Source organism: Capra hircus, chromosome 3, assembly GCF_001704415.2.
Source record: "Capra hircus breed San Clemente chromosome 3, ASM170441v1, whole genome shotgun sequence".
Taxonomy (NCBI): Eukaryota; Metazoa; Chordata; class Mammalia; order Artiodactyla; family Bovidae; genus Capra; species Capra hircus.
Genome location: NC_030810.1, coordinates 22,336,409 through 22,359,769, shown reverse-complemented (window position 1 = coordinate 22,359,769; position 23,361 = coordinate 22,336,409). Strand labels below are relative to the sequence as shown.

Sequence of the window (23,361 nt, the reverse complement as noted above, 5' to 3'; positions counted from 1 at the left end):
CTTCAGGGGTCGGGGACCTCAGCCAGGGGCCGTGAGCGCAGCCCTGACTCCTGTCCTCCCTCTGCTCAGGTGCTGTTCGCCCTGAACCAGACTCTGCTGCAGCACGAGAGCGTGCGGGCTGGGAGCCTGCAGGCGCCCTACACCACCGAGGACCTCATCAAGCACTACAACTGCGGGGACCTCAACGCCGTCATCTTCAACCACGACACCTCCCAGGTGAGGCTCCTCTCCCCAGGCCCAGGCAGCTTTCAGGGTGCCCGTATAACCAAGGCCTCTAGGAAGGTGTTTATTAGACACCTACTATGCGCCAGATGCAGCTGGTAAGCAGGAGCTGTTGGCATCCCTGCTACAGATGGGGAAACTGAGGCTCAGGGAGGGGAAGAGACTTGCTCAAGGCCACACAGCTCAGTTGTTATGTTGTCAAGAGCCCTGCTTGAGCCTGGTGTGTGTGGCTCTGAGACCTAGACCCTGGAAGCTTGGCTCCATGCAGCATCTGGGGAGATTAAAGCCCAAGGAAGGGAAAGCTCACAGGTGCTCAGAGCTTGGGCTTGAGTCCAGTCCAGGGCGCTCTGCCTGGATTCGAGTCCTAGAGCAAAGATTAACCCCAGGCTGGCCGGACGGTGGGAGGGAGTCAAGGAGCGGAGCGTGGCTCCACCAGGTCTCCCGCTGCCCTGGGGACGATTCTAAGACGTTTCGTAGGCAGTCGGGGCCCCCGCCCGCCCCCACCCTCCACGGACCTCATCACAGCCCAGGGCCTGTTTCTGAGGACCTCTGCCACTTGGGGCCCTCCCCTACCTTGCCCTTTCCCACTGCTCTGCCTTTGTTCAGCCTCCTCCCTCTGGGTTTCCCCCCGCGTGGCCGCGGTCTAGTGTCATCTCTTCAAAACCACTCTGATGCTCTGGATGGATTTAGATATTCTCCTGGGCACCTCTAGGTACCCTGTGCTTTCTGCGTCTGGTGCTCAGTAATCCATTCATTCAAGAGGCAGCTGAATTAGTCAGAACAGGCCCTCTCTCTGCTCAGGACACTGCAATTGCTCCCCATTTTTCTCAGGGTAAAGCTTGAATCTCTGTGATGACCTGCATGGCCCCATGGTCTTTCACCGTGATGGACCAGGTGTCCTCCACCCCATGTCCTCTGCCTCCCCAACGCATCACTCCATCTACATGGGCCTCCCCGCTGGCCCATGAGCCCACTTGCACACTTCGCCTTTGCACTGGCTATTTGCTCTGCCAGGAAGGCCTTTCCCCAGCTATCACCATGGCTCACCACCCCTCTCCCTTCAAGATAGAAACTCACATATCATCGTCTCAGGGAGGAAGGCCCAGCTTCCTGGTCTAGAATTGCAGCCTACCTCCCACCTCCCCACCTGTCGCCTTTCTTGTGCTCCACTTCTCCTTCATGGCTTTTTATCATCTTCTCGCATACTTACATATCTCGATTCATTGGTCAGTGATTATTTGTTGTCTGTCCATTCCCACTACAGCATTAACTCCCTGAGGGCAAGAATTGGGGCCTGTTTTATTCACTGATAATGAGCCTGGCACAGAACAGTACTCAGTAAATATTGGATGAATGAAAGAAATAATTTATAAATGCCAGTCACAGGGATATGGAAAGGGATATGGCAGGGAGCCAGAGACAGCTGCCTTCAGAGGGCTGAGGGTCTCTTAAGAGAAAAGGGGAGATTCAACACGCAATAGCACAAAGCATGACCCTTGCTACAGGGGAGAGAGGAGGATGACCTTGGAGCCCATGGCAGGAGCAGGAATTTAGGTGGGCTTGGAGGTAGGGGTGGAGCAGGGCTGGGCAGAGATGGAAACATTCTTGCAAGATGAAAGGTCAGAGGAGAAACCTGCCTTGGCCACAGACAGGAGGCGGAAGAATGTGCCCATGGAGGAAACCATGCGGATGAGCTGGAGGCAAGAGAGAGCTGGAGGAGGGGTGAGAGTTTAGGCTGGAGGCGTAACCAGGGACCCCACTAGAGCAAGGGCGTCTTGCCCACTCTCGTCAGGCTGCCCTGCACAGGGTGTGGCGCAGAGCAAATATCAGTGAACTGCTCTGGTGGCTCAGAGGTTAAAGCGTCTGCCTCCAATGCGGGAGACCTGGGTTTGATCCCTGGGTCAGAAAGATTCCCTGGAGAAGGAAATGGCAATCCACTCCAGTATTGTTGCCTGGAGAATCCCATGGATGGAGAAGCCTAGTAAGTTACAGTCCACGGGGTTGCAAAGAGTCGGACACGACTGAGCAACTTCACCTCACCTCACCTCACCTCAATGCCACAAGGGCAAACGCAGGTGTGTGGGAGGGAGGATCGGGAGGTCTCGCACAGGAGGCTGGGGTTCCAGGTGCTCTGGCTCTCGCTCCTGGAGAAGAGAAGGAGGAGAACCTTGGCAGCACAAGGCTCACAGTTGCATCACCAGCCAGTCACCCCATGATAGAGCCTGGCCCTGCATCCTCTGCTGGGCAGAGGCTGGTGAGCCCTGGGTCGCCAGGGACCTGTATGCTTGAGGGGAACCTGGGGCAAGGGGTGTGCAGGACAGAGCTGTGGCCACAGACAGCATAACACTCAACTGAGACAGGGAAGAGTGGGGTGACCCCCGGGCATGACAAGCTCAGATTTTCTTGGCGACTGTGTCCAGAACCACTGACACATCTCTGGCAGGTGAACTGCCTTGGAGGGTGTCTCTTCACAGTGCCTATACTTGAAGTGGGTTAGAGGGCGCAGGTAGATTCGCCCACCCAGATTAGAACAGCAACCCAGGCTGCACCCAGGGTGCACAGGCAGAGTCTAGCACTCACGGGAGGGACTAGGCAGCCCTGCTCCCAGACACAGACAAGCCTGACGTCAGGGTATCCACGCTGAATCCAGAGCCCATGTGCTAACAGAGAAGGGCTCTGCAGACGGAGGCCTTGCAGGACCCAGGGGCTGGAGGGGAGCGGTCGTCACCTGCAGTTGGGGGGTGCTTCAGGGAGAAGGTGCTGTGAGAGTAGAGTCTTGAGTCCCAGGCTTGAGGGTAGAGTCTGCCAGATGCAGATGAAGGCAGGGACTGGTCAGCAGAGCCAGCTGTGTGGCCAGTGCTCAGGATGGTGGGAAGTCCTGAGGAATGAGCAGAAAGCAGGGGGCAGACCATGCAGGGGTGAGAATGCTCACTGAGGGGCCAGCTTCCTGGGGTGTTTAAGCCAGACAGAGATGTGGTCAGAAAGTTGCCTCTGGCTGCAGTGCTGAGGTTGCTGGAGCAGCCTCTGGAGGCCGGGGCTGGACTGATGCAGGATGGTAACTCTGGCAGACAGGGACTAGGCACACCTCACGCTTGGTCTGCTTCTTGATCTGCTTCGCCTCATCCCCCTAACCCCGCATCCCACCTTCAGAAATAGCTGAGGCCCTGGCCTCCCACCGCTCTCCGATCACTAGCATTGTCGATGTCCCAGATCAGCAGGGCAATCCACTGGGAAGCCTTCTCTGAGCCCCCTAGCTTGCATTAGGTGTAGAATAGCCATATATATATATATATATATATATATTTATCATTCGTATTCAGATACTTTTGACAGTGAAAGGTCAAATATAATTGAGTCAGAATAATTAGCATGCAGAAATCAATCTACCCAAGCCATTAACTGGGACTGTCCTGGGCAAACCAAGACACGTGGCCACCCTATCAGGGCCTCGTCCGTCCTCCCACATCACTCACCGCCCTCTGAAATCACACATCCCCCAATCTTCTGATCCCCCCACTGGCCATGAGCCTCATCCAGGGCGGCAGACCCAGTCTGAGGTTTCTCTGTGGCCTCCTAAGTGGACCAAGGTCTGGACCCATGGACGTTCTTGGAAGGTGTCTATTGGATGGACAAGGTAAAGAGAAGGGATGAGGTTGTGACATTAGCAGACCTGAGCACTTGACCTCTAAACCACCCAGTCCTAGATGAGAGTCAGGGGAGTCTCATGACCCTGTTCCAGTTCTGCCAGGCCCATCTACTCATCACTCCATCTTGGATCCATCATTCTAGGGCCCTGGGGACCTGACACATCCTCTTTAAAATCTTTTCATACGTCCTGCACTTGAACTTGTCGCAAGAGATTTAAGGCTCCCAACAAACCTAATGGCATCATTAATTTGCTTCCATCCAGCCAGGCCTCATCCTTGGCCTGGAGCCAGGGCCCATCAGCATGAAACACGCAGAGAATATCAGCCAGCTGCTGGGCAGCTCAGGGAACCGAATGGCTAACCCAGCCTTTTCACAACTTTGACACTGGACTTTCTGGTTCTTGTTTTTCTTTAAAAAGAAAATCTCCATAAAGAATAGATGGAGATTCAGCTTCCACAGATGCACGCTCATGTTTAGGGAGCCAAGGAGAGAGGGCTGGACACATCACAGGTCCCAGGAAGAAGGCATATGCCTGGACCCTTGGAAGAGGGGAAGGGAAGCAGAACGCTGCCTTCATGCTCTCCAATGATTCTGAAGGCCAGCTTTCTGTCATCTCCATCTCTGTGCAAGGCCACCCTTTGCTGTAGCCTCTGCCATCAGAGGGGAAAGATGAGGGAGCCAGCTCCGTCCTCTGAGTTAGTTGTACTGATGTTTAGTCAAGATTTCCTTTCTACCATGACAATGTATATAGCGCTCATGTGACCAATTTGGAAACTGAGTCTCCGACAGGCCAAGTAACATAAGTTACAGTAGCCACTCAAGTGGTAAATGGCAAAAGAGGGATTCCAGCCCGAGCTGACCTGGCTGTCTGACCTCAGGACTCCCGTTCACTATCTCCAGAGCTGTTGCCTGCAAGCCTATTCATTCATCCATGCACTCACCCGTTGAAAAAATATTTATTGTTTGGTACAACAGTGTCCCACATTCTCTTCCATACACAAGGAATGGAGAGGAGCCTGCGAGAGCCATGTTTCCAGAAATAACCCCTCTGAGTCAGTCTCTCTTGTGCTCCAGCCCCACTCAGAAGTCCGCAGAGTTTCCTATAGCGGCATCAAGTCCAGGTATGGCCCGGTTTTTCAGGGCTGCCAAGCATCTCTTCCATGATTAGGGGAGGGAGTAAGAACTCTGTTCCTTCATGTATCCATTTACCCAACAGTCCCAAGCACCGACTCTGTGCTGGCCCTGACGGGCGCTCGGAGAGCTGCTGCATACAGCTTACCAGGCTGCACACTGCTCCAGCACAGGGAACCCCAGTCACCCCATTGTCTTGTTCCTCCCAGAACAGCATACCAGGCTTTTCTGGCAGAGAAGACCCTCCCTTCTCTCTTGGGGAATGTACTCATCCTTGGCCACAGACAGCAGAGGCAGGGGTCGCAGCCTCCCCTGAGTCCTTCTGGGTTCAGCCTCCACGGATACTACCAGTTTCCTCAGAAAAAGGGTTGAAAACTCATCAGTGACTCTAGAAGCCATGTGACTGGGCTAAAACCTGCAGGAATTTAGTCTTTGCATGCCGCACTCTCCACCTGGCTCGTCCACCAGTCATCTGGGCCTCGGGTCTTATACTTTGGGCCTGGGTTGGTGGAGGCAGAGTGAGGGAAGGGGGGACTCCAGGTGGAAGATATTCTGTGAGCAAGGGCTTGAAGGTTAGTGACCCCAGTGGGCTGTGGGGAAAGAGGGTTCATTCTGATCCATGGGCTCAGGTTCCGCGGTCCGCGGCTTCCTCTTCTGTCCCACCCACTCGCTGAAGGACACAGTCCTGGGGCACTGGATCCACCATCCAGGCTAGAGAGGCAACGCAGTGGGAGTGGGGAGGGATGGCACATCTTTGTAGTCAAGGCTCCAGAAACCGGTGCTGGTCACCGACTTTGTGCCGGGCATTGAGGGCCTAGGAATGGCACACGTGCTGTCCCTGAACTCAAGGAGCTCTGTGCCTTGTTCAAGATCATGTCAGAGATGCTGGCCTTGGACCACATGGCTGGGTGTGAACATGGGACTGAGAGCTAGGCAATGTGGATAGTTCCAAGCCAGATTGTTGAACAAGCCATCATTATGGGAGAAGGCCTTGGTCCTGGAGCTGAAGTTTTCAAGAAGGGATGGAGGAAAAAAAAAAAAGGAAGGGATGGAGGGTTTGGGTTACACCCTGGGAAGTGGCAGAGCTGGGGATGGGAAGATAGTGGTGGCAATGGAAAGTGGTCAACTAGTGCTCATACACTGGGAAAACCAAAGGCTATGACCCCTCCTCTAACCTCTTTGGAGGGGGATGGGCTGAAAGGTGTCCATGACAGCCCCCATCATGTCATGCAATCCGCCACAGTAGCGTCAGTCCCACCTTGTAAATGAGGAAACTGGAACTCAGAAAAGTTTAGTAACTTGGCCACAGTCCCACAGCATCAGAACAGGGCCAAAGCCCAGGTCAGCCTTCCTGTTATAGCAGGCAGGCAGCTCAGCTGACCCGCTACTCCTGCTTGCTAAGCCAGATTTGCTGTGTGTGCCAGTGACAGGGTCAGTGCCACAGGGAGAGCCTCCCAGGACCTCAGTGTCCGGAGGCTGAAGTTCAACAAGGCAGAGGTGCAGGAGTGATGGGTTGAGCGAGGGTGGCATCCGGGGCTCTCTGTTCAGTTAGCTGTGTGACTCTCTGCCTGTCTCTGGACCTTTTGCTCTTCTTCCTTTGCTCATAAAACTGGGATAACAACAGTCATCTCAAAGCATCTTGGAACTGATGAAAAACATCAATTACCTTAATAAAGGTAAGTAGCCCAGACGGTAAAGAATCTGCCTGCAAAGCAGGAGACCCAGATTCGATCCTTGGGTCAGGAAGATCTCCTGGAGAAGGGCATGGCAACCCACTCCAGTATTCTTGCCTGGAGAATTCCATGGACAGAGGAGCCTGGCGGGCTACAGTCCATGGGGTCTCAAAGAGTTGGACACGAGTTAAAGAGACTAACGCTTTACTTTCACTTCAACCTGGCCCCACACTGGGCTGTGTGTGCTTATTGGAAGCCCTCCTTGCTCCGGAAAGAACTGAAGGCAGCCTCTGTCTTGCCTTTACAGCTGCCCAACTTTATCAACACCACCCTCCCACCGCACGAGCAGGTCACGGCCCAGGAGATTGACAGCTACTTCCGCCAGGAGCTCATCTACAAGAGGAATGAGCGCATGGGGAAGAGGGTCATGACGCTTCTGCAGGAGAACGAAGACAAGAGCTGCTTCTTTGCCTTCGGAGCAGGTTTGGGCCTGAGTGGGGAAGGGATTGTCTGCAGAATCCTTCAGAGCTGAGAAATTTGCTGGGCTCTCTACTTTATAAAGGGAAAAGTTGAGGCCCAGAAAGAGCAGGAAAAGCCAGCTAGTGTTCCACAGAGCTGGGAGCCAAAGCAAGTCCTCTACCTCTGGTCTAAGGTTCTGTTGTAACAGTCCTCATGGGCAAGGGCAGTGGCTGCCGCCAAGAGCAGGGCGACTTCTGTGGCCCCTTTACTCCCCTGGAGGCCATGTTGAAAGGCCAGAACTGATGCCAGTTCCCAGTGTCCAGCCCAGCCTTGGGCCCACCCTGCAGAGCAAAGGCCAAGATGGTGAGGGCCACGTGGCCCAGTGGGGAGAGGGCAGCTCTGCCATCCCGCAGCCCTGGCTTCAAATCCCAGCCCCCTCTGGGTGGCATGGCCTCAGGAGGCTCTAGAACTTCTCAGAGGCTCAAGTCTCTCTTCTATGAATGGGCAGTGATGGCAATAATTATGTGATTAATTGAAAAGACCTCCCTTCCCAGATGACTCTACTGGTAAAGAACCTGCCTGCCAATGCAGGAGACACAGGTTCAATCCCTGGGTCAGGAAGATCCCCTGGAGAAGGGAATGGCAACCCACTGCAGTATTCTTGCCTGGAAAATCCCATGAACAGCGTAGCCTGATGGGCTACAGTCCCTAGAATCACAAAGACTCAGACATGACTGAAGCAACTTAGCACCCACACACACCTTGTGGAATAGTCATAAAGATCAGTACCATGGAGGAGTAACTCACAATGGCAGCCACAGTTATCGGCACCACTATGATGAGGACGATGAATACAAATTTTATCATCACCAGATTCTCGGGTGCGGCACCTGCTCAGCATCTCTCTCCCTGTTCCTCTCTTCTCTGTCTCCTTCTTCTCTCCCACTCTTTCTTTCTTTCTTTTCCATGGCTGTCTCTGCTGAGGACAGCGCTGTCCACGTTGGGACCAGGATACCGCATTCACCTCCTTGTCAGCTTTTGCTCCAGAGCTGCAAGACAAACATTGTGTCTTTTTATTCATGTTACTGGCAGTTTGGGCTGAATGAATTCACCTCCTGTTTTGTGAAAGCTAAACGAGGTGGTTGGCTGCCCTCTCTCCCCTCCCTACCCTGGCTAAATACCCACACGCTGCCTGCCTACATCAGGCTGAGCTGGATCAAGCCAAGCGGTCTCACACAAAAGGGCTTGTATGGACATCTTGATTCATTACTGGAAGTCTGCCCCATCCCCACTCATTCAACCCCGATTAGCTAAAGGGCAAGAGCCAGGGTTCGTGCATCTGCACCTGTCTTCCCTCCCTGCAGCCCTCAGCACAGGAGAGGCACACGGGAGGGCCTCAGAAACACAGGACTTCTGCGATGGCCCCTTTAGAGCCACACCTGCAGCTGAACAGAGACTTCTGGGCTCGCACTGAGGCTGTGCCATGGCCTGATGTGGCCTCTGCGCCCACTTGGGCAACCACAGTTTGCTCATCTAAGTAGAGAGCCAGGACTCACTTGGGCCATCCGCAATTCCAGGAGCTATAAAACAGACTTCTGAGGATCAGGAGGGATTCCTGTAGCAGTGGGAGGGGCTTCCTGAAGGAAGCAGGACTTTGGCTGCAGGACACCTGCTGGGAACCTGGCCCAGCTTTGGCGGCCGGCCGTACTGGAAAGGAAGTGCTCCCCAGTACACCCCTCCCTCATTCACCATCCCAGCCCTTCCCCCATGGGCATATAGGCAGAGTCCCTGGGCAGAAAGGCCCACAGCTGACCATGAGAAAGGAGCCACTCGGAGCTCAGCTAGCCCCCAGGCTCCTCCCCTGGCCTAAGAGATCCCACTCATTGAGGGAGGCCAGTGAGGGACCAGCATTCTGCACGCTTCACCTGCCCTGCTTTCCCCCCAGGCTCAGGATCAGGCACCCATGGGCTGGAGGTGGCTAACAGCAGCTCCTTTCTGTGAGTGTAGAAACAGGAGAGCCTAGAGCTGAAAATCACAATGGCCTGGGCAGCCCCTGACACTGAAACCTCGAGGCTGAGGATGTACATGCAGGGCAGGGACAGGGCACAAGTGTCCACTCAGGCACAGGCCAGCCTGCACGCCTCCTGCCCGCCTCCAGGTTCTTCCCTGCCTCCGAAGTCTGGCTGATTTCTGGTCAGTTCTTTCGACAGACCACCCAAAAGACCTCACTGCCTCCTGTCTACTCTGTCCATCCTCCCTGCCATTGTCCTGGCCCAGTGAGCTCCATCAGCTCCAGCCTCCTGGTCCTCTCCCTGCTTCCAGTCCGCTTCCCACAGTGGAGTGGGTGAGCGGTGCTGGGTCTGTCTCCCACCTGTGCCCTGAACTCCGGGAGCGCAGACTCCACTAACTCATCCCTGTGTTTTCAGTAGCACCTAACAGGTTTCAAGCTCGATGAATGTATAATGTATGAGTGAAGGGAGGAATACATGGACGAATGTTGACCAGATCCTCCAGTCCTGGTCTCCTGGGCCTGGAGAGCCTGGGCCGGGCCAGCAGTAAAGCCAGGGCAATGGGAACCCCACCCTGGCTCTCAGAGACCCTCTGCCCTGTAGCAGCAGGCCCAGGTTGTGGGCCAATCTTGCCACTTCTGGCACAGCCATACCTGGAGCAGAAGGCCTGTTCAGTGCTGCACATTTACCCTTATCCTAAGAATTTCAAAGCTGGGCTCAGCCTCCAGCTCGAGCTTGCCTGCCTCAACGCAGCCATGGGCCGGCTGAGTTCCACAGAGACCAGGACGTGGGTGAAGCTCATGGTGATTTGGGGGTAGAGCCAGGACGAGTGCCTGGTCCTGGAGCTGTGGTCAGGGGCTCTGCTCTCACAGGCAGGCAGGGAGCCAGCTGAGTGGACCTGTGACACAATCAGTGTGTTGGCATGGGACCCACCCTACACAACTCATGGTGACAAAAATCCATGCCTGCCTCACTGTGTCCTTATGTCCATGTAGCTCCCGAGTCCCATGTCCTTTGGCAGGCTGAGGATGTACATGCAGGGACAGGCTAATGGTCTTGGATGGTCTGCAAATTCCAGGTTCCCCCGCTCTACGGCACCCTCTGGATGCCTGTTCCATTTTGGGCCTTCCCTGACCCCTGGGCACTGGGGACCTGAGTCAGCCTGACTCGCAGCCCATGTCCTGTCCAGCCCTCAAAGGAGGTACAGGGCCCCTGAGGCTGTGGGAGGGAGGGTCTGTACCCCTGGAAATATGCTTCTCTATCCTCCAACAGGTGTCTGCTCATGCAAAGTTTTCTCAATCCAACTTCATGGATGTCCCTAGGAAATAGCTTAGGATACAGAAACATAATTATAAGACTCCCAGTCATCCCCAGCCCAGCCTTGCTGGTTCTATCACTCTACAGCCTGAGGTTCTGCCATTCTACAGCAGACCAGCCTCAGAGGCCAGCCTCAGACTTGCTGAGTGAGAGAGAGAAAGAGTCTCCACCTGCCTGGTCCATCAGCACCTACCTTCCCCAGTCCAGTCCTGCTCTAGAACCCCTTCCTGGGAGTCCAGAAGCACAGACTGGGATTCCCAGTGCTGTAGGCCAACTGGTCTCTCCTCTGGTCTGCTCTCCAGGGGGGATTTGATGCAGAGAGTGAGAGCTTCGGAGTTAGTCTGCCTGATAAAAAGCCAGGCTTCATCACTGTTAATTCAGAGAACCTAGGAAAGCCCTTTCACCTCCAAGACCTCAGTCTGTCATCTGTAAAATGGGGATAATACACCTGCCTCATTGGACTGTGCTAGATGTGCTTTTTGGAGGAGGAAATGGCAACCCACTCCAGTACTCTTGCCTAAAGAGTCCTGTGGACAGAGGAGCCTGGTGGGCTGCTGTCCATGGGGTCGCACAGAGTCGGACATGACTGAAGTGACTTAGCATGCATGCATGCATTGGAGAAGGAAATGGCGACCCACTCTAGTATCCTTGCCTGGAGAATCCCAGGGACAGAGAAGCCTGGTTGGCTGCCTTCTATGGGGTCACACAGAGTCGAACACGACTGAAGCGACTTAGCAGCAGCAGATGTGCTTAGGAAGCAGCATTAAACTCTCTACTGTGGTGGAGGACCCTTATCCAAAAGGCTCTACTGAGGGCCAGCCCCACCATTCTAGGCTCTTGGATTGCATCACCCCTGCTTTTTGCAATAATCCCAGGAGATGGGAGCTATTATACTCATTTTGCAGGTGGAAATAAGACCCAGGGAGGACAAATGGCCTCCTCAAGGCCACAGGCAGGCAGACCTTCAACCTGAATCCTTGCCTCTTGGGTCTTCTACCAGGCCATTCCCCACCTGCCCCCCCACCCCCCCCACCTCCCCCCCCACCCCCCACCGCCCACACATGGTGCCCTTGCTGTGTACTTCCAGACAGGTTGACAATATTGTGGGCAAGTGTCTTTCTATCTGGCACATCCCATAGAAGAGTACCCTCCTTGGTGTCTGTGATGTTTCTGTATCCAGGTGCTGTTTGACCTCTTCTGGAGGTTAATCAGCAGGTTCAGGGGCAGTAGGGTGTGCACATGTGTGACAACTCTAAACAGGCCCAGATGGAAGCCCCACCTCCCTGTAAGGTGGCTGTGGCCAGGGTGCAACCCAGATGTTCTGAAAGGATCCAGGCCCCTGCCTTGGAAGGGTATATTGGCCTGGGGTTGGGGAAAGAAGGGCTGATTCCCAAATGCCAGGCCCATGCAGTTTGGCAAGGTGATCCTGAGGGTTCTCAAAGAGCCAAGTGTGTCCCTGGATTTCCTCTGGTCTCCACATAACTGAGAAAAATAAGTACAAGGTGGAGAATTTATTAATGAAAAATTCAGTCTATAAGCTTATCTTATATTCTGAAATCATCTTTCTACTGTGTTTGAAGATAAACATCTTTTGCTTAAAAAAAAAAAAAAGATGGTGATATGAGACAAATGGGGCTTTCAGAGGCCCTCCTCAGCAAAATGGAAAGTTGGTAACTGTATTGTTTTTCCCCCTCACCCACCATTTCTTAAGATAGAATCTGAAACAGTGCGCATAATGTAGGGGCTGGCTGGCAGAGCTGGGCTGGAGACACGAGCCAAACTCAAGGGTAGACCAGTTAACCTGCAGGGCCTGTTCATTGTGAATTCTGACAGCCAGTGGCTATCATACATCCTGTGACCCTAGCATGCAGCAATTTGAATATAATTCTAACTTCTGACTTTCCAAATTCCTTGGACCCTAACAGCCTGTTGTTCTAAGATTATGTGGTTCTGATATCCCAGCCTTCCATCATCATAGCATTCTAACCCTCTCACAGAGTTTTCGTCAATCACTCTTGAATCCTTTGGAAAGAGGATGGAGCTAAGAGCCCTCCAGGGCCTGGAAATCCCTCCACGTGGGCCTGTTGCCACCTGTCCCCTACCACAGGAAGCAGAAGTCCAAGCTTCTGCTTCTTCAAATCTAAAGCAGGATTTGAAGAGTCTAAAGCCAGGTTGTGGGAGCACCAGAGACAGAGGTGCTGTACCTGTTACCCCAAGCACACACATCCAGCCTCCAGCCTCTCTCATACCCCAGCTGAAGCAGACCCATAACCAGAGACACACTGATGGGGCCGAGACACAGAAGTTGAGTCATGATGAAGGCTTGGGCTTGAGGAAGGGAGAGACAGAAATCCAACACACTGCACACCGGTAACATTTAAAATTAATAACAGCAGCTGTTGCTCCTTGGAGTGTGCGTGCCGTCCTGCTTAAAGAATACCCATATCCATCAGGTTATGTGACTCTCATGTCCTCAGTGCCTCTCAGAGGGAGACGAAAAGATATTGATTATTCCCTTTGGTGGGTAGATAAATCGAGGTACAGATAAGTAGAGCAAGAACCTTAGAACTGAGTGAAACAGTGGTCAGCAATGACTAGGCCATTCTTCCTGACAGGCAGACTCCACCCAAAAGTCATTTAGCTGCTCCTCTGTTCACCTGAGAACGCCCTTCCCCTTTCCTGCCTGGACCTCCGCTTTGGGATTCCCCCAGTCCCACAGGATTTCCTAACACAACTCTGTTCATGCTGAGCACATTTATCATCTACTCTTCTAGGAGGGAAGGTAAGTCAGAGAAGGCTTCCTGGAGGAGGTGTGAACTGGCTGGTTGAAATTTCCCTGATGCAGGTTCAGCTGCTTTCCAGTTCCTCTTCCAGTTCATCCCCACAGTCCTCAGGGCAAGGCCCATACCCACCTTCTTCCCCCACTGGTTGTCCACTTGGGTGCCTCAGGAACAAAACCCCTCAGCGCTCATAGCCAAGCCCAGAAGAGCACACACAGCTCACGCAGGGCCCTGGGGACCTTGGAAACAAGGGGCCCAGCAAACAGCACACGCCCAGCCACTTTTCTCCTCTCCCAGGCAAACGCCAATCACCTGCCATACTCCACCTTGGAACATGAGGCCACACAGCATCCAGAAGTGTTTCAGAATTTCCGACGGTGTTTCAAAGGGCCCTGCCGCCCCACCATATACACATCTGGCAGCTGGCATGCTTGCTCTAGCCTGCAGTCCTTGGCCAGAGTCACCCTTCCTGTTTCAGCCCAGAGCATCCAGCCAGTTCGAACATCCCATCTGCTAGTTCATCCCTAACTAGAGCCAACCTAACTGTGCTCTGGACTAGGCTGGAGCTCTGTCTGTGAGCCAGGGGGCCCAAATGTCAGCTTCGGGCTCAGCACTCCTGCTGGACGTGTGGGGAACGCAGGGAGAGAAGAGAGTGTCTGGGCTTCAGACTCAGACTGCCTGCATGAGGAGCCCAGTGCCTCTCCTCATAGGAAGGAGCCTAGATAGACCAGGTACTTGGCTTCTCTCAACCCTCAGAGTCCATCTAAGAGGAGCCTGGCATCACTGGGCAGCACAAGTGGTCTCAAAACATGGTACAGTGCCATCACTCAGCACTCATGAGCTCTTGCCTCCTCAGTATTATTTCAAAGCCCAGAGGCCCCCGGGAACAGGACTCCCTCCAGGGGAGAGCAGGGCTATCCAAGGGCTGAAGTGCTCGGTGGCCCCTGAGGACCCAGCTGGGACCCTGGAGAGAGACCCCCATGGCCAGTCTCAGCTCCAAGGGACAGTGAAGCTCGGGAAGTGTCCCTGCCCATGTGTTGGCCAACAGGGTGCTCTCCTGGGGTGCTGGGTGCTCCCATTCTAGGAAAGGAGCCTCTGGATGCTGAAAAGAGCAGCAACCATGAGGCAGGGCACCCCGAGCTGGGCACTGCCCCCTGCAGCTCACAGAGCCCATCGCAGGGTCCATCTCCGCAGCGCTCTCCACAGCGCCTCCTGCTGGTTTCCAGCCGCTCTGCACAGCCTGCCTGGACCTGGGGCGGTGCCAGACCCCAGGAGGGGAAGGCAGGAACATCTGACCTACCTCAGGGTCCCCCAGTCCAGCACGTGCCTGACCTGTAGGAAGACCCAGTGAAGGCTGGCGGAGGAAACCCTGAGGCTTCAGGTCCTGAGGGTGCAGGTTCATCAGAAAACCCCGGGCTTGCATCCTCACCATGGGACGAGAGTGGGGCCCAAGCAGGAGGCCGGCCCCTCCCCCAGGCTGCATCCTGTCCCTTCCTCTTTGGCCCCGTAGCCCCTGGCACCCCTCTGCCGCCACCTGGCTCACTCCGTCCTGTGATTGTTTGTGCGCCCGTCTCCCCTCTGCACTGTGATGCCCTCCAGGGTGGGGACCGTGTGCCTCCAGCTCCTGGCACAAAACTGGGTACAGGGAGACATCGTCTCCATCCTCACAGGACTGACAAGGCCCCAGTCCAGCCCTGCCTGGCCAGCAGAGCTGGAGAAAGAAAGCTCAGCACTGCCAGTTTCCCAGGTGGACCCTCCTTAGGAGATTCGAAGCCCCCGGGTATCCCTCATTGTCCGTCCACCCCCAGGTTCATCCGTCTAGCCTTCCTGCCACACTTCCTCAGGAAAACAAACACTGCCATTGCTTGATACCCAGCAACTGATTCTGGCAGCGAGATTAGCACTTAAAAAGTTCCCCTTGCATTAATTTCAGACAGAACATAAATATGGGCTTGGACTCCCTCTTCTAGGAAGAGAAAACTGGAAACCCGTTGGACTCGCTGGAGAGAAAACATGTGTGCTGGCCGAGGGGAGCCCGTGTTACTCTGGAGCCTTTGTGGGAACATCTGGTTCCCCCTCCTCCCCTCCACCGGGTCCCCCAACACTGTCTTAAAATTACCCTGTTAATTGGAGCATTCTTTGCACTGAACACTCACACACTTTCCTCTCCGATCTGGTGATCCCAGCAAGGGACACATGTTTCTGATGATGCCCTGACCCCAAAACATGAGCTCGGGATCCCTCATAGCCACTGGCACTTCAGAGTGGGTGTACTGCCCATGCAGCGAGCTAGGACATCTCTGGATGGAGGTCCAAGCTTTGCCTCTGCTGGCTGTGTGACCTTGAGCAGGCCTCGTCCCCTCGCTGAGGTCCAGTTCCCTCATCTGTAAACTAGGAGTACCTGGAAAGGCTGCTGCAAAGATGGAATGAATTAATGTTTGAAAATTATTGTGGCCCAGGAGACTCACTGAGGAGGAGGTTATGTTCAAGTAATCACATGATAGAATCATGAAGGTGAGAGATTCCTTTGCAGGAAAACTGAGACTTAGAGAAGGGAAGGCAACTGTCTGAGATCACATAGCTGGTTGCCTGTTGAGACAGGTGGTCTGTCCTAACCTCAGGACAGGATTGTTGGCTCTGTCCTACCTGTCTTTTGTCTCAGAGGATTAATGGGAGCTGTCAGGCTGTGCCCAGCTGATGGGTAGGGACTTATTGTTTGGTCACTAGTGCCTCGTCCCACTCTTCGCAACCCCATGGACTGTAGCCTACCAGGCTCCTCTGTCCCTGGGGCTTTTTCAGGCAAGAATGCTAGAGTGAGTTGCCAGATCCTTCTCCAGGGGATCTTCCTGACCCAGGGATCAAACCCGAGTCTCCCCTTCATTGGCAGGAGGGTTCTTTGCCACTGAGCCACCAGGAAAGCCTGGGATAGGGACTAGACCCAGCCTATGCTCTGCTCACTGAGCTTTGTGCCCTGGCATAGGCCTGCTTAAAGAAGGGGAAACTTTGTCTCTGCACTAAAACATTGTGGGGCTCTGCCTGCTCAGAGCCAGACCCCTTCCCTGACTGTATATGATGTCTTGTAAGTGATGCTCTGGCTTGTGGGGTCAGGGGACCAAACCAGCCCACCATTTGTCAAACCTATAACCCTCCTCCAGGCCCTTGTTCCTTCTCTTGCCTGTCCCTCCTGCCCAAGCGCATATATTTGAATCCTCCCCTTCCAGGGCTCTTCCTCCAGGAAGCCTTCCCTGATGCTCTCAGTGTGTCGGTCTCCCCTTCATGCCCTCTGTTTTCATTGCTGGATTCTCCTTTTCTTCTCATCCCTCTCTCCCTTCTCTCCTCCTGTCTCTCTTTGGATCTCTTTCTTGCTGTCACGGCATCTCTGCTTTTCCTTCTCTCCCTGCTGTTGTCTCTGAGTCTCAGCTATGGCCTGCATCCCAGCCCGTCACCTCACCTCTTCTCCTCTCAGTCTCCTTGTGTTCTGGAGCTCTCCCCTCCCCGTCTGTCGCGAGTGTTTCTCCTCTCTCTGCCTCTCTCCCTGTGTCCCTCTCCCTCACTCTGTCTCAGTGGCTCTGTGTGCCCCACCCCCTCGCCACCCTCCTCTCCTGGTTCACGCAGCCTCAGTAAATGAAATGGGATGTGCCTTCCTGCAGAGAGCTGGCCGGGGAGCAGCCGTCAGCTGCTGAGTGGTGGCCAGGAGACCCCGGGAGCCTGGGCAAGCTGAGCAGGCTAAGTTCCGACACCGAGGGGCCCCTTTGGAAACTGTCCACACCTTCCCTGCAGGTTCCAGGATGGGTGCGGTACCTTTTTCAGGATTTGTGACCTTGGAGGCAAGCCCAAACCCTGTCTACCAACCCCTGGGCCAGCGTGCCCCAGGCCCTGACTGGGGCTGTTCTGAGGGCCAAGCTCCCAGGATCAATGGAATCTGTGGGGAGCCTCACCAAGGGGTCGGGCCAGGGCTACAGGGTGAGGGGGTCCTCGAGCTCAGGTCTCCTGGAGAAAAGATGAGATCATGGAAAAGATATAGACTAATAGATCCTGTTAGTCATTCACTCAGCAAACATTCGTGAAGCCACCATTCGTGTGCCAGATTTGATCTTAGCCTTGGGGGCAAAGATCAGGCATGGTCCCCTGCCTTCTCAAAGCTCTGGGTCTCCACTCCAGCAGCATGTTGGGAACTCGTTCTGACAGAGGCAGCTCTGAGGTGTGAGGAGCTCATTCCAGCCGTGGTGAAGAGAGAGAACTGGAGCGAGTGGGGAGGATGCGACACGCAGTGATTCTGGCAGAAGTTGGTGGTGACCTGGGCCAGGGCTGAGCACGGTTCAGAGGGATTTGGGGAACTCTGGTGACTGATGGGACGAGGATGAGGAGAGAGAAGGAAGAGCAAAGATGGGTCCGTCTGACAAGGGTAGCAGAGCTCAGCTGAGACACACCCAGGAGGGGAGGGTGAGGCTCTGGGGGATGTTGGGTGGGGGATGCTCGGGAGGCCACTGGACAAATGGGTCCAGGCTAGGACAGCGGGTCCTGAATAGCAGCTGTGGTCAGTGACAGTTCAGTGACGGCACTGTGGTCTCTGAAACCATATGGATGGATGGATTCACATTCCCTGGATTGTGAATAGAGTGAGAAGAAAAGAAGGCCATGGACAGCATTCACAGGGGCACCCACATTTATCAGGCAAGGGAAAGAGGAACCCACTGAGGGGACAGAGAGGGAGCAGTGAGAGCCGTGAAGAAAACAGGACAGAATGGTGCTGTGGTGTCCTGTGACACCAAGCCTCAAAGAGGGCGAGGGAGGGAGTGGCGATGGGAACCCGCGGTCAGGAGCGAGGGCTTCTGCCGGACAGTCCTGGGGCAGGAACACCATAGGAGTCGGGCCTCCTGCAGGAGCTGCCCCTTGCAGGGGGCAGACCTCCCCCCCCGCCCCGCCCTCCACTCTGGAGGGAAGGAGGTGAAGGCTTGTAAGGCTTATAGGAATTTGGGGGGAAAAATCGTTGCTGATTGCTTCCTGCTTCTCGAAGTATCTGAAGTCTTCTGTTGGGGTCTTACCATGCACAGTAAGGGTCTGGAACTACTGAGGTCGAGGGAGCAGACAGGATGCAGACCAGACACTGAAATGCTGCCAGGCAGTGCTCAGGACACAGCCAGTGCCCCGTAAGGCTTGGGCCCCTCTGAAGCCCCCTCTGCCAGCTCCAGGAACGCCCCTTTCAGAGCGGCCACACGGCCATCTGCTCCGATGCAGCCTGGGGTGCCCTGTTCTCCCTGTGGCTCTTGTCTTCTGTGTGGACCACTGCTGGGCCCAGAGGCCCCCGTCTCTAAATGGGTCTCCATGGATGCAGGGAAGGAATGGCCTTTGCTGCCAGGAGTGCCTTCCAAGAGCTGCGGGTAGGAAGTTCTGCAGCCTATGTGCTGGAGGCTGCCACACCTGGTGCCCCTCCCGCCCAACCACGCCTGGGGGCAGGCAAGGGTGGGGTCAGCTCGGTGGTCCCAGCCCAGGACTGGCTCAGTCCCTTGCTCTAAGGTGCACGCTGGGCTTTTCCAAAGCATGTTCACTCCTCCTGTCTCTTAGGGCTTTATTATAGCCTCCGTGAGAAGGGATCCAGACCCATCTGACATACAGGGAAACAGGAAGGCGGCAGCCGATTGCCTGGGATCACATAGGGGAGACTCACAGAGGAGCCTTGGCAGAATCTTCTGTGTTCCACCCTCTCTAACACTGGGTCAGGGCTCACTGGGTCAGATGAGCCTCACTGACCTCCTAGCCTTTGCACATGCCCTTACCCCTGCCTGGAACATCCCGCCGCTGCCCCACTCTCATCCTCACCTAGCTAACTCTGATCCCATCCCTCAGCTAGCGATGCCTCCTCCAGGAAGTCTGCCCTGCCCCCAGGTTGAATTAGAGCCCTTCTGAGTGCCCACACCACCTCCTGTGCTTCCCTTCAGTTCATTTCAGTTCAGTCGCTCAGTCGTGTCCGACTCCTTGCGACCCCATGAATTGCAGCACGCCAGGCCTCCCTGTCCATCATCAACTCTCGGAGTTCACCCAGACTCACGTCCATCAAGTCAGTGATGCCATCCAGCCATCTCATTCTCTGTTGTCCCCTTCTCCTCCTGCCCACAATCCCTCCCAGCATCACAGTCTTTTCCAAAGAGTCAACTCTTTGCATGAGGTGGCCAAAGTACTGCAGTTTCAGCTTTAGCATCATTCCTTCCAAAGAAATCCCAGGGCTGATCTCCTTCAGAATGGACTGGTTGGATCTCCTTGCAGTCCAAGGGACTCTCAAGAGTCTTCTCCAACACCACAGTTCAAAAGCATCAATTCTTCGGTGCTCAGCCTTCTTCACAGTCCAACTCTCACATCCATACATGACCACTGGGAAAACCATAGCCTTGACTAGACGGACCTTTGTTGGCAAAGTAATGTCTCTGCTTTTGAATATGCTGTCTAGGTTGGTCATAACTTTTCTTCCAAGGAGTAAGCGTCTTTTAATTTCATGGCTGCAATCACCATCTGCAGTGATTTTGGAGCCCCCAAAAATAAAGTCTGACACTGTTTCCACTGTGTCCCCATCTATTTCCCATGAAATGATGGAACCGGATGCCATGATCTTCATTTTCTGAATGTTGAGTTTTAAGCCAACTTTTTCACTCTCCTCTTTCACTTTCATCAAGAGGCTTTTTAGCTCCTCTTCACTTTCTGCCATAAGGGTGGTGTCATCTACATATCTGAGGTTATTGATATTTCTCCCGGCAATCTTGAATCCAGCTTGTGTTTCTTCTAGTCCAGTGTTTCTCATGATGTACTCTGCATAGAAGTTGAATAAGCAGGGTGACACTATACAGCCTTGACGTACTCCTTTTCCTATTTGGAACCAGTCTGTTGTTTCATGTCCAGTTCTAACTGTTGCTTCCTGACCTGCATATACATTTCTCAAGAGGCAGGTCAGGTGCTCTGGTATTCCCATCTCTTTCAGAATTTTCCACAGTTTATTGTGATCCACACAGTCAAAGGCTTTGGCATAGTCAATAAAGCAGAAATAGATGTTTTTCTGGAACTCTCTTGCTTTTTCCATGATCCAGCGGATGTTGGCAATTTGATCTCTGGTTCCTCTGCCTTTTCTAAAACCAGCTTAAACATCAAGAAGTTCACGGTTCATGTATTGCTGAAGTCTGGCTTGGAGAATTCTGAGCATTACTTTACTAGCATGTGAGATGAGTGCGATTGTGCGGTAGTTTGAGCATTCTTTGGCATTGCCTTTCTTTGGGATTGGAATGAAAACTGACCTTTTCCAGTCCTGTGGCCACTGCTGAGTTTTCCAAATTTGCTGGCATATTGAGTGCAGCACTTTCACAGAATCATCTTTCAGGATTTGAAACAGCTCAACTGGAATTTCATCACCTCCACTAGCTTTGTTCGTAGTGATGCTTTCTAAGGCCCATTTGACTTCACATTCCAGGATGTCCGGCTCTAGGTGAGTGATCACACCATCATGATTATCTGGGTCATGAAGATCTTTTTTGTACAGTTCTTCTGTGTATTCTTGTCACTGCTTCTTAATATCTTCTGCTTCTGTTAGGTCCAGACCATTTCTGTCCTTTATCGAGCCCATCTTTGCATGAAATGTTCCCTTGGTATCTCTAATTTTCTTGAAGAGATCTCTAGCCTTTCCCATTCTGTTGTTTTCCTCTATTTCTTTGCATTGATCGCTGAAGAAGGCTTTCTTATCTCTTCTTGCTATTCTCTGGAACTCTTTATTCAGATGCTATTATCTTTCCTTTTCTCCTTTGCTTTTTGCCTCTCTTCTTTTCGCAGCTATTTGTAAGGCCTCCCCAGACAGCCATTTTGCTTTTTTGCATTTCTTTTCCATGGGGATTTGAGACCTTATGGACCGTAGCCCACCAGGCTCCTCTGTCCATGGAATTCTCCAGGCAGGAATACTGGAGTGGGTTGCCATGCCCTCCTTAAGGGAATCTTCCTGACCCAGGGATTGAACCCGTCTCTCTCCTGTCTCCTGCACTGGGAGGTGGGTTCCTTACCACTGTTGCCACCTGAGAAGCCTGTCTCCCAACACACAGAATCCTACTACTTTCTCCTTCCCCAGAATCTTACACCTCAGTGAGTCTTCAGGGACCACCCCAGGGCCTGGGTCGCAGTGTGTGGATAGATGGTGAACAAACGAATCTTCAAAGTCTTGGGTCCAGACAACGCATACTGAGCATGTGGGGGCAGTGGCCACGTGGTCCCTGCCTCTTGGAGCCTAGTGAGGAGACAGACATGCACACACAGAACCCCGCCTCCATTTCCCTGCGAGGAAGGGAGACTTGAGTTGCTGCTGGAACTGACAAAGCTGAGCCGTAAACCTGTTGGACCTTGAGGCCTGTTGGAGGAGGTTTTCTCAGAGCTGGTCCTTGTGTGACTCCTGCAAGCTGTCCCTACCGGGACAGTCCACAGCTGGGGTCAGCTCGATGGTGCGGGGGACAGTGACGCAACAGGAATCTTGGTGAGCCTTTATTGCATGCCAGCCAGTGTTCCTTGAGTCCTTACAACAACCCTCGAGGCTGCTAGTACAGTTGTTACCACTGTACAGATGGGAAAACTGAGGCACAGGGCGGTACAACGGATGAGCAACAGAGTCGGGGTTTGGATCCAGGCAGGGCAGCACTGGCCCCTCTTCCAGCTATACCACATTGCCTTTCAGGGAGTCTAGCCCTTGACTTTGGCCTAGGCCGTCGGCCTGGGGCTCTCTCCAATCACCAGTGACCTGGTATGTGGCTGAGCCCACTCCGTCTCTTGTGTTCCAGGTCACTTTCTGGGGAACAACACAGTCATCGATGTCCTTCGGCAGGCAGGGCTGGAGGTGGAGCACACGCCTGCAGGGCAGACCATCCATAGGTAAGCAGCCAGGGCCTCTGGGGGCGGGGGACTGGCTGGCCCACTGCTGCTGGTCCACAGGCCATGCCTGACCACGTGCTGCACAGAGGGCCATACCCTGCCTTCCTGCTCAGGCCTGGAGGGCAGAGTCTCCCTCTGGGGCCTCCTAGGGACCGGCCTTCAGCAGGCACCCAAGAGTGGGGGGCTAGGCTGGAGGTGGGGAGACCGGGAGGAGGCTGGTGGGTAATCCTGGCAGGAGGTCAGGACAGTGGGGAAGAGTGGAGGTGGGAATGGGCGGAGCACTGTCTTGAGAGATGTTCAAGATTTAGAGACTGGTGATTGGTGGGGTGCAGGGACTCTGTAGGACTTCTGGGTTGCTGCCTAGAAGACCTGGTGGATGCCCAGGCCTTGAATCAAGATGAGGCCATAGTGACAACAGGCAGGGCCAGGCCTCTGCCCTGAGTCTCAGCCCCACCCAAACCTTGTCTTCATCACCTCCTCTGACTATACCTGCCTGTTGCTGTCTCTTGGCTGGGTCTCTCACCCCTGACTTTCCTGCCAGAGCACACTCACTCAGCCCAAAGAGCCAGATAGAGGCCATCCCCTCTTCCTGCGGGGTTTCCTGTCTCCCTCTAAGCTGGAAGCCGAGGAAGGGAGGAGGCCAGCTGGGTTTGCCTGTGGTCCACAGTGCCAGCAACAGGCTGGGCATGGAGAGGCGTCAGCGCATGCTGGGCGGCCCTGGAAGACAATGACAGAATCCCAAACCAGGCCAACCTGAGCAGGAGCCTTCCTCACAGCGATGGCCAGAGCGATTTAGGCCCTTGTCCCTGATGAACCCAGAGTCCAAAAGAAGCTTGAATAATCATGTGTGCGTGTGTGCTAAGCTGCTTCACTTGTGTCCGATTCTCTGAGACCCAGTGGACTGTAACCAGGCTCCTCTGTCCATGGGATTCTCCAGGCAAGAATACTGGAGTGGGTTGCCATGCCCTCCTCCCGGGATCTTCCCGACCCAGGGATCAAACCCGCATCTCTTATGTCTCCTGCATTGGCAGGTCAGTTCTTTACCACTAGCGCCACCTGGGAAGCCCTGAATAATCATTGCTGATGTTTATTGACTACTCACTGTGTACTGGGTTCTAAGTGCTTTTAGCTTAACGACAACCCCGTGAGGCAGGAACAATGGGTATCCCCACCTTAAAATTGAGGCACCTGAGGCCCAGAGAGGTGAAGCCGCTTGCAGGCTGTGTGAGTTAA

General features: G+C 54.0%; 1 protein-coding gene across 1 annotated transcript in view; it reads left to right on the top strand.

Moving 5' to 3' along the window:
• Positions 1 to 23,361, top strand: part of TRABD2B (TraB domain containing 2B) — a 221,041-nt gene that overhangs the window by 185,475 nt on the left and 12,205 nt on the right. Inside the window, exons 3-5 of the mRNA XM_018043936.1 lie at positions 70 to 216; positions 6,982 to 7,156; positions 22,038 to 22,128. Coding sequence (XP_017899425.1) covers positions 70 to 216; positions 6,982 to 7,156; positions 22,038 to 22,128 — 413 coding nt within the window. The remainder of the gene's footprint in view (positions 1 to 69; positions 217 to 6,981; positions 7,157 to 22,037; positions 22,129 to 23,361) is intronic.